General features: G+C 42.6%; 1 protein-coding gene across 2 annotated transcripts in view; it reads right to left on the reverse strand.

Moving 5' to 3' along the window:
• Positions 1-9,082: 9,082 nt before the first annotated feature.
• The window catches only part of DOCK1 (dedicator of cytokinesis 1), a 553,358-nt gene continuing 551,408 nt past the window's right edge, over positions 9,083-11,032 (reverse strand). For both annotated transcript variants that reach the window (XM_090058391.1, XM_090058392.1), the window contains exon 52: positions 9,083-10,659. In XM_090058391.1, the coding sequence (XP_089914517.1) occupies positions 10,564-10,659 (96 nt within the window). In that variant the 3' untranslated portion in view covers positions 9,083-10,563. The remainder of the gene's footprint in view (positions 10,660-11,032) is intronic.

Consider the following 11,032-nt stretch of genomic DNA (forward strand, 5'->3'; position numbering starts at 1 on the left):
ACCTTGCTAACTTCATCACCAGAAGCAAACTCCGTATGACCCAAACCACACCAAATGAATACAGACCATGCCAGAAGAAGAAATGCAAAACCTGTGAACGCATCTCCACCAGGCCCATAATAACTTTACACCCCACAACAGATCCATCACCATTCCTGAATCTTACACCTGCAGCTTCAGAAATGTTATATATCCCATCCAATGCACCAAATACCCTGATGGAAAATACATGAGAAACCAAACAACAACTGTGCACCAGAATGAACACACACCAGAAATCTATCAAAGACAATTACTCCCCCTCAAATCTTTTATTTCTAATCCTCAAAAAGAACTGACAAAATACCTTTCATAGACAAGCCTACAAACTTCACTTCATAAATCTACTGGATACAAAAAATCATGGACTCACTATAGACATTGGATTTATGACACATTACAACCTGCCTAACATCTGATTCACCCGGTACCTGTCAGATCTGATCTTTTACAGTGCTCTCTCTCCCCCACCCCTTTTCTGTCCTTTGTCTTAATTTCCAGCCATTTCTTTTTCCACAGACAGCCTCTTTTCTACCTTGAAATTGTACCACCGTGTCCTTACTCAGCTTTGCCCCCCCTTTTCCTGCTTTACCTTTTGTTTTCCTAATTTCTACCTATTTACATTATCACTGTCTCATATTCCTCGGAGTCTCAGAACAGCAGGTACTTCCTATGCCTGAAGAAGGGTGACTGCACCCGAAAACTTGCTTAGTTGGCCTAATAAAAGATATTGCATCTACTCAAAGAACTTTGCTTGCCTGCTTAAAATCCAAATTTTCTTAATTAAAAAACCCCCAAATCTGCATTTTTCCATGACTAAAATGAAATGCAATCTACAGCTAGGTATTAGTTGAACACAATATTTTATTGATATATTTAAAATTTTAAAGCAATTTAGAAGACTACCAGTGCCTCAAGCATTATAATAAAGTTAATTCTAAATACCTATATATTTTGGAGTTTGAATTTGGTTTTTTTATCATAGAAAATCAGAGCTCCCTGCCCCCTTTGCTCATCAGGACATGGGTCCATCTGTGGCTGACACCACCCCCTCCCCCCTGCCACTTTGTGGTTCTGAACAGCCCTGATATGCTGGTGCTCTGCCCCTGCCCATGCCATTGTTACTCACTCCCAAGGCACATCCCCCCCAGCCCTGCTGGTGTCCCTCACTGCCAACCTGCAGCACCCTGGCCTTGCATTGCACCTCACTCCCAACCCACAACCCCCCACAGCTCCAGGTGATCCTCACTCCCAAGCCTCAGCCCCTTGGCCCTGTCAATGCCCCTCACTCCCAATATGCAGCCTCCAGCCCTGCTGGTGGGGGCCCCTAGCTTCCAGGGCAATGGGACCAGGGCTAGGGCCAGAAAACCCCTGCCCTCCACTCCCCAAACCCTACTCCTGACTGCTGCATATGGGAGGCAGCAGCTACCATGGCTGGAGTGGAACATGGAAGTAAGCCCGTCCCCCCACCATGGACAGCATGCCTAGAGCAGAGTCCATGAGGGGGTATGGGATATGGGTTGCCCGCTGCAGGGCATGGGGCTCCCCACCCTGCTGCCCTCCCACAGGGGGCTCCGCAGCCCAGCAGGTGGTCCCCAGTGCAGGAGGGCGGAGAAGCTCAGTGCTGCTGCTGCTGGGAGCCCTGCACCAACTATGTCACCATGGCAAGGTGCCCCCTGCCCACCTGACAACAGTGGGAGTGGTGGCACAGAGGTGTGCCCCCCACTGCTGCCAGGCAGGTCCTGCCCACTGGGCCATGGAACCCCCAGGGGGAGGACAGCAGGGCAGGAAGCCCGCATCCTCCCCCTTGCAGCCCCTTGCAGGCTGGAACTCTGCCAGCCTGGAAGGGGAAACCCACCGTTTCCTGCATTTTTCTCCTTTAAAGGAGAAAATCTGAATTTTTCCAAAGTGAACAGAAAATCTGGATCCCTGGTAATCAATCAGATGAGATTCAACAAGGACAAGTGCGAAGTCCTGTATTTGGGATAGAATAGGGAATGATTGCCTAGGCTATAGCATTACAGAGAAGGACCTGGGGGTTACAGTGGACCATAAGCTGAATATAAGCCAACAGTGTGCTCTTATTGCAAAAAAGGCAACAGCATACTGGGTTATATTAACAGAAATGTGACTTGCAAATCAAGGGAAGTGATTCTTCTGCTCTGTTCAGCGCTCTAGGCCTCAACTAGAGTGAAGTAATATGTCCAATTTTAGGCCCCATACTTCAGGAAGAATGTAGACAGATTGGAAAGAGTTCAATGATTCAGAGCAACAATGATTAAAGGCCTGGAAGGCAAGACTTATGAGGAAAGGCTGAAAAAGCCAGGGTCATTTAGTCTGGAGAAGAAACTGAAGGGGGATTTGATAACAGTCTTTAAATACCTGAAGGGCAGAGGGTATGGAGATGGGACTTTCTCTGTGGCCATATGGACAGGACTAGGAGAAATATCCTGAAGCTGCAACAGGGAACATTTTATTTGGAGATTTAGAGGAGCTTTCTGACTGCAAGCTATGAGGATGATCAAGTGTTGGAACAAGATACCTAGTTAAATTTTGGAACCGCCGTCCTTGGAAGTTTTCAAGAGCACTTTGGATAGACATTTGGCTAGGATGGTTTAGTGAGGGATGCTCGCTTGAGCAGAGGGCTAGATGACCTCATAAGATCCCTTCCAGCCCTTTTTTCCTGTGCTCCTATATACAGAGTGTACGTTAGGGTTGAGCCTACAGCCTTCATGTATGTGATACTTCTGTTGATTTCAGTGGCTAACTACAATGCTAACTTGCTTATGTACTTAAGGGCTGAAAGACTGGGATCAATGACAAATTAATACTGTGCTTCAGACATGGTTGTTTTAACCTTTACAGGTAAAGGGACAACAATGAAATTGCCAACATGATGCATCAGGTAGTTCAGCTGATTGTAGCTTAGGGTAACAATGCTGCCTAGTCAGATCATGGATGAGAAACTGTTTGGAGGTAACAGAAAACTAGAAATGGTAGCAAAATTGGCCTCTCTAGTCACTGTTAACCTATTTTGCAAGGGGATTCTGTGCATATAATCTATCTGGACTTCAGCAAGACTTTTGACAAGGTCCCATATGACCTTCTCAAAAACAAATGGGAAAAATGTGGGCTGGACAAAACTATTATAAGGTGGACAGACAACTGGTTCAATAACCACAAGTAAAGGGTAATTATAAATGGATGCATATCAGAATAGTAGGAAGTTTTGAGTGGAGTCAGTACTGTTCAATGTAGTTATTGAACTACATTGATTTGGATGCTGGCATAGAAAGGTTCTTGAACAAAGTTCCAGATAACAAAACTAGAAAGGACTGTGAACATGCTGGAGGATGGGAACACAATTCAGAAGGATCTCAACAGATTGGAAAGCTGGGCTGGAACTAATAAGATGAAGTTCAATGCTGACAAATGCAAGGTGCTACACCTCAGGAAGAATAATCAAGAGTACAAATACAAAATGTGTGACATCTGACTGATTGCTGGATGGCAGCACTACAGAGAAGTATCCAGAAGTCTTGGTAGATTATGGACTCAATACGAGTCTTCAAATATAATGCAGCTGCACAAAAGGGAAATGCAGTCTTGGAATGCATCAAGAGACACGGGAGGTGATAGTGCCTTCCTACTTGGCACTGATTAGACTTCATCTACGGTACTGTGTTAAGTTTTTTGGGCTCCACATTTTAAAAAGGACGTGGAGAGGTTAGGGTCCAGAGGTGGGCAATAAAAATTATCAAGAGTTTGGAACGCAAGTTATATGAGGAGAGGTTGAAGAAATTAGGAATGTCCAGCTTGCAGAAAAAGCACTTAAAAGGGGACAGGATAGCCATCTACAAATAACTGAAGGGCTGCCATAAAGAACGGGGAAGGCATTTTTCCTTTCTTGATTTAGAAAGTAGGATGCAGACCAATAGCTTGAAGTTACAGCAAAGTAGGTTTCGATCAAATATCAAGAAAAATCTTATTGTTAGAATAATGAGGGAGAGGAACAGGCTTCCTAGGGAAGTTGTGGACTGTCTATCACAGATGTTCAAGAAAAAGTTGGATAAGCATTGGTCAGGAATGATCCAAGCGTATTTATGCCTATGTTCTACTGTGGGTATTTTCCATGCCTCTGGGTTTTTTTTAATTGTTATGTGGGGCTGGAAGGGAATTCACTTTCCCCCTTGCTCCTACGTGTCAGGGTTCTATAAAGCTTTCCTCAGAGGCATTAGTGTTGACTGTGGCCAAGGCTGGGAATTTTGACTGCAGTGCACCAATGTTCCTGCTGGGACTTAAACTCGGAGTTTCTTGGGTGGAAAGTTTTGCCACTCCACCCAGGGTTAGACCAATATCTATATTTGGGATAAGGAAGTAATTTTACCCCATGGTCAGATTGACAGGGACTATGGGGTTTTTGCCTTCCTCTGTAGCAAAGCCTCTACCTGGGATCTCTTGAGCACATATATTAAACTACAGCAGCAGGATGTTCATAGATTCATAGATGTAGGGTCGGAAGGAATCTTGTAGATCTTCTAGTCTGACCCCCTGCTGTGGGCAAGAGAGAAAACTGGGCTCAAATGACCCCAGCCAGGTAAACATCGAGCCTCCTCTTAAAGGCCCCCAGGGTAGGAGCCATCACCACTTCCCTTGGAAGTTGGTTCCAGATCCTAGCCGCCGTGACTGTGAAGTAGTGCCTTCTAATGTCTAGTCTAAACCTACTCTCTAGCAACTTACGGCTGTTATTCCTTGTTACTCTGGGGGGTGCTCGGGGGAACAAGGTCTCTCTCAAACCCCGCTGGTGCCCTCTAGTAAGTTTATAGATGGCCACCAGGTCCCCTCTCAGCCGTCTCTTGCGAAGTCTGAACAGGTTCAGGTCCCGTAGCCTCTCCTCCTAGGGCCTGCCCTGCTGTCCCTGGACCATGTGAGTGGCCTCCTCTGGACCCTCTCAATGCTGTCCACATCCCTCCTGAAGTGTGGTGCCCAGAACTGGACACAGTACTCCAGCTGCGGCCTGACCAGTGTCGCGTAGAGGGGGAGGATCACCTCCTTGGCCCTGCTTGTGATGCATCTGTGGATGCAGGACAAGGTACGGTTAGCCCTACTGTCCATGTTCTCTCATTGTCAGCCCATGTTCATCTTGCAGTTAATAATGACTCCAAGATCTTTCTGTCACCGTGCTTTCAAGAAGGGAGTTCCTCACCCTGCACTTGGCAGTATTGAATCCCATCCTATTTTCATTTGCCCAGCCCTGTAACATGTCCAGGTCCTGCTGTAATCTGTTCTTTCCTTCTAGTGTGCCCACCTCACCCCAAATCTTGGTGTCATCTGCAAATTTAAACAGGCTGCTCTTCACCCCATTGTCCAAGTTGCTAATAAAGAAATTGAACGGTGCAGGCCCAAAGACCAAGCTCTGGGGGACACCACTGCCCACTTCCCTCTAAGATGAAAATGACCCGTCCACCACCACTCTCTGAGTATGACCCCTCAGCCAATTTGCAATCCATCTGACCGTGCAGGCATCAATGCCACAGTCACCTAGCTTTTTAATGAGAGTGGGGTAGGAGACAGTGTCAAAGGCCTTCCTGAAGTCCAGAAAGACTTGTTGGCCACCATGGACCCCCTGCTTTAATACCAGTGTCAGGATGGACTGTGTAGTTTTGCTATAAAGTTAGACAATGGATTTGTATAGGAGGGCTTGGATAGGCGGCATTCCCTCAATTCAAGGATGACCTTTACCATGACTCATTGATGGCTCTTGATGCAACTTAAAAATCCAATCCTTAAGCCACAGATCCATCCACAGAAGTTGCAGGTCTCTTCACAAGGGAGAGTAGGCCATAGGCTAGGACTTTCTCTTTTTTCTTCCTCCACTCTCTCTTCTCTGCTTCAAGGGGAAGATGCTCTACCTCAAAACTGGGTTCAGTTAGGAGCCAGCTCCTCCCAGCTCTTGACTTTGGCCTAGCTTTTTTTTTTTTTTTTTAAGGTATGCCTTCAATGTGTCCCTTCAGTGTTTATTCTGGCTGCCATGAGCTCTCAGGCCACCACTAAGCTGGATGTAGGGCACAGAAGCTCCAGAAGGGTGAAGCCATGCTGGAAACCACTTCCCTCACTGTATAGGAGACATGGTTGGACAATGGGCAGCAAGCAGCTTGGCCTGAGGGACGTAAATGGCTGGGCTAAACCTAGTTGGGCAGCATCCAGGGAACCAAGAGGGGAATAGCTAAAGTCAGAGTGAGGCTCAGGGAAAAGCAGGAGGAGGGGAAGGCCTATGGCAGCAAAACCCCTCAGGCTTCCAAAGGGCACCACCTACACTGGTTGGACTCACTCTGAATGGGCAAGGCAAGCCCAGGTTTTGTTTATTTGTTTGGAATGTTAAAAAGGCAATGCTTGGGAATGGGATCTGGCATTCCTTAATGGGCAATGCCAGTAAAAAAGGGGAATCAGAGAGACTAATCTTGAAGGAAAAGCTGTCAAAGTCTGCTACAGAACACCTCTTCAGGAGATGTGTGGTCAGGGTTTAGGGGAGGAGGAACCCCATGAAGATATCCAGTGGGATTCTCTTTAACCCATGTGATGGACTACCTTGAAGACCAGGTACATTCCCATTTGCCCCTTTCTATCACTCAAGACCAAGGCATGGCAGACTAACCCAGTGATGGGAATGGAGAATGGGCCCACTGGCCAATACTTCTGCCACTGAAGGGCCCTAGCTGTTGCCCTGCTACAATTAGTCAGTCACCTGTTCCAACAGCTGCAGGGTCATGATTTTACCAGGTGATCTTATAAGCTGCAAAGTATGCTTGCAAGATGGTAACATGCCTAGAAGATACTGTAATTCTAGCATCTGTAAAATGTATGTTAAAATGTTTGTAAATATATATTACATGCAAAATTTAGAATCTGCACTTCAAGACTCATTTTAACACAAATTCTATCCACCTAAAAAGTTTTCTGTAAGTGCTAGAATTTTTTGAGTGTGTGAGTGTCCATGTTCCTGAAAAAAGCAAGCGTATGCATAGCCCACACTTCACAAATGCATAAGTAGAGACTGAGTGGAGGTCTCAATGAAAATTTGACCTTCTCACTTGCAAGCTCTAAATTTCAATTAAGTGGAATTGGAAAGACAGGGAAAAATTACCACTCAATGAAACATAAATACATCTGCCTAGAACAGGCTATATAAAATTCTAAATTAAATTCAAAATTCCCCTCCTACAGCATTAAAAGTGAAGTTCATTCTTGATTACATAAAAGGACACTTACCTGGTTGACTGTAATGTGGAGTCCCTTTTTGCCTTCATCTGTTGAATCAGAGTTCATATTTTATACGTACTAGTGTCATGAACTTGAAGGGTCTGTGGGGTATGTCTTGCATGGTTTCTTGAGGTTGTTTTACTGATGTGGCATATGTAGTCTTTACAGATAGGTAACATTAAGCTGTATTTAGTTTTATTGTTCTTATGTGGCGTTTGATATCAAATATATTCTTATATGTTATAATAGGGCTAGGACTGCAGAATATAATAATGATATGATGAACAATGAGTTCCTTTAGCACCTAGGAGAGGCTGAAAGCTTAAATGGCTGAAGCACAGGAATTTCTTAGAATCAGTGTCAGATAGGAGAGTATTTCCAGACTAGACATAGAGGCTTTTAGACAATGGCAAATTTACATTTTAAAAGAAGAAACCCTAACATGCACACCACCTAGGAACAGAAAGAACACTTCTCACTATGGAAGAAATTAGTGAGAGATGGCACCTTTGGAATACTAGAGTAGTACCCCCGATGTCTGAAAGGATGTTCATATTCTCCTGGTCCTAATTAGAGCAGGAAATACTTTTAGGCTGGTAAACATGCAACTTTTGCAGGAGCAGGAAGTTATATACATAGTGGATGCCCCTGCAAGAATCTAATGTGGGAGGTCTGATAATGCCTAGATAAGAAATTGTACTTAAGCTCTGGCTTGGAGCAGAGTGGGGTCTTCAGTTTTTCTGAGCATAGGGAAACACTGGAGTCTAGGAAATGCAGGCTGAATAAAGCAGTCTGGCAGAGAAAACTGCAGGAGGCCCTGGCAGAGGGGTCAGAGACAAAAACTGCTTTTTAACCTGCGGAGGTAGGTAGGAACTGTAGTCTAGGATTTAAATTTCAGGGTAAGAACAGGTTAATGTTCTGATATTTTCTTTGTTTATTCTGTTTTTTCTTTGTTTATTCTGTTATCAATGTCAGTATCTCAGCATATGGTTGCTGATTGTTTATGCTTGTCCTTGTTTTTATAATAAATCTTTTTGCCATCACTGCTGTCAGTGATAAGTGTGATTTCCAGAGCACTTGATCAGATGGGCAAGCCTCTTCTAAGGAAAGGGGATCTATCTTTTTTGAACACATGACCAGATTGTGATTCTTCTAGCTGGCAAAGTCTTCTCTGCTAAAAGCTGGCAAGAGATGGGTAAGGCTGAGGTGCCACAGGCCAAGGAGCTGGATCCTGGCACATCTCAGCTAGTTCTCAATGACCAGGCAGTAGTTTGGGGCAGAGAGCAGTTTGGGGCATGAAGGTGTGAAAGCACCCCAGGAGTGTCTCTCAGAGGTTCATCTGGCTGCATTTGGGGTCAGGGCATGTCACAACCAGTATATACCATGAACTGAAGCTGGAAGACAACTATAATTAGCCTATAACATTTTTCAGTAGCTATTCCGTGGAAGTGGATAATATAAAACATATCTCCTGATGTGACAGAAAGTGCCTGGTTGTGCTCCAACGCTACAAGATGCTTAAAGGCAAAATAATTAGCATGTATATCTGACCACTTGAGCTGTTCCAGTGACAAGGACTATCTTTCTGTATATGAATGAAGTTATTTCCTTGCTCCTCTATAAGTCATGCCTTTGCCTTTCATTTGCATCATGTTGGCACCAAGTGAACACTAAGGCCTTATCTGAAACTAAGTTATTTTAAATGCTATTTAAATAACAAACACATTAAAAGTGAAACTGGCGGTCAATTGCAATGCAAATAGCATATCAAAATGCATACACGTAGTGTTGAAATGCATATTTTATTTCAATGCTACATATATGCATCATGAACAAGTTATATGAGTATAATAAAACAGGGTAAGAATGTAGAATTTATCATAAACAGTTTCAATCTATTCTTATCATAAATGTGTATTGCAAGGAAAAAACAAAAGTACAGATAGTTAATTAAGCTGCTCCTGAAATTAATCACACTTCTGTAAAAATATCATGGGAATGTATTTATTTTCTTAGACAAAGCTTTTTTAAAAATGACCTCTTATTTTTGAAATCAGTGATGTACTTAAAAACCACCTACTATAAGATTATAAAAGATTGTGAATAGTAAAAATATATATATATATGTATATATAGAGAGAACGATGACAATAAAAACCACTATGGAATAAAAAGTTATTAGTTTTTTTTTCCTCCTCCATCATTGTCCATTATTTTCAGAGCTGATTTTTTTGGGAAAACAGTTAGCTATTTATACACTTTCAACAGTTCAAAAACATTAAAAACATGTAAAGAATCATTTGCAGGTACATTACTTCATTATTACATGAAAAGCAGGAACCATAAAATTCAACACATTCTAAGAACCATCATATATACACACTTCTGTACAGAATGATGGCACAAAGACAAAAAGATACCATTCAGTTTATTCTACTCCACATAAAAATATTACATATTAAAAAAGCTCTTCCCATTTTTATAGTTTTCAGAATCACCAGGGGCCCTACATCTGTGTACTTGGTTCCTTTTCCTATAAAATTAGTGCCTGTTCAGTGGCAGACAAGTTATCTTAGTTTAAAATGTTATTAAACAATAGAGAAGCAGCCACATGGTGCGGTTAGATAACTGACTGACATGTAAGCACTAGTGGGAGTTTTAAAAAAAAAAGAAAAGCTCATCAGAGATCAGCTTATTCATTACACAGGACGATTTTTAAAAAACTGCTTCTTACAAATATGCTGTTTTTTGATTGTTAAGGGCTGAACACAACCTTTATTGGAATCAATCTTAAAGCAACTTCTCAAGATTAATGAGAGGCCCAATCCAATGCACACTGAAATTAATGTGAATGTTCTCATCAACTTCTGTAGGCACTGAGACCATACCCCAGATGACTAATATTCACCTTTATGTGCCAAGATCTTGCTCTTTTTATTAAACTATTCAGTACAACAAAGATATACAAAACTTTTTTTTGGAATAGAGACTAGTATATTGTCAGTTGACAAATGCCCCCTGCTTTGAAAATAGGTCCCAGGTTCCTTCTAAGAGTGGGAGACCATTATCCTGTGACAGCTTTATTCCAGTGGCATTTTCTATTTAGAAGACAGATTTACTGTTAGAACTGTGTTCCTTTAAGAGTTAGAATCATTGCACTAAATATTAGACTGCAGGCCTGAATGAGGTAAACATTATATACCTTTAAAATATTTAGGTAAATGAAATATTACAGCTTTTATCTTTGGAGAAATGCTTTCTTCTTCACTGGACAATCCCAGAGTCAATGGATGTTTGCTTCCGAGTAGTCTTTGGAGGGGGAGGTGGTGGAGTTTTGCTGGGCAATGGAGGTGGCAGGTGCTAGGAAAAAAATAGGGAAATAGAACATGTTACTGATGAACTGGGTTTGATACAATTAGTGGCTGAAATATGGTTTCATAGACTCACTATCTGTCATAGCAGTATATATTCATTTTACTCCTGAAAACTTCCCCTCAAAATTTGTCATTATGAATACTGCTTTGCTTCTGGCCATTAACTTACAATCTAATTTTTACTGCTGACAATGACAAATCTCTCAAAAGTTCTGATTAACTGGCTCAATATTTCAGGAGTCTTTTCAAAACACTGCACTTGGTATCGTGACAGTACATTGACTCTATCAGTCTGTATTGATTGCTGTAGCCCCTGAGCACCACAACGTTTAAAAATTATGTGAAATTATAGCTGTATC

The sequence above is a fragment of the Crocodylus siamensis genome, chromosome 7 (assembly GCF_052110815.1).
Source record: "Crocodylus siamensis isolate JL-2025a chromosome 7, ASM5211081v1, whole genome shotgun sequence".
Lineage (NCBI taxonomy): Eukaryota > Metazoa > Chordata > Crocodylia > Crocodylidae > Crocodylus > Crocodylus siamensis.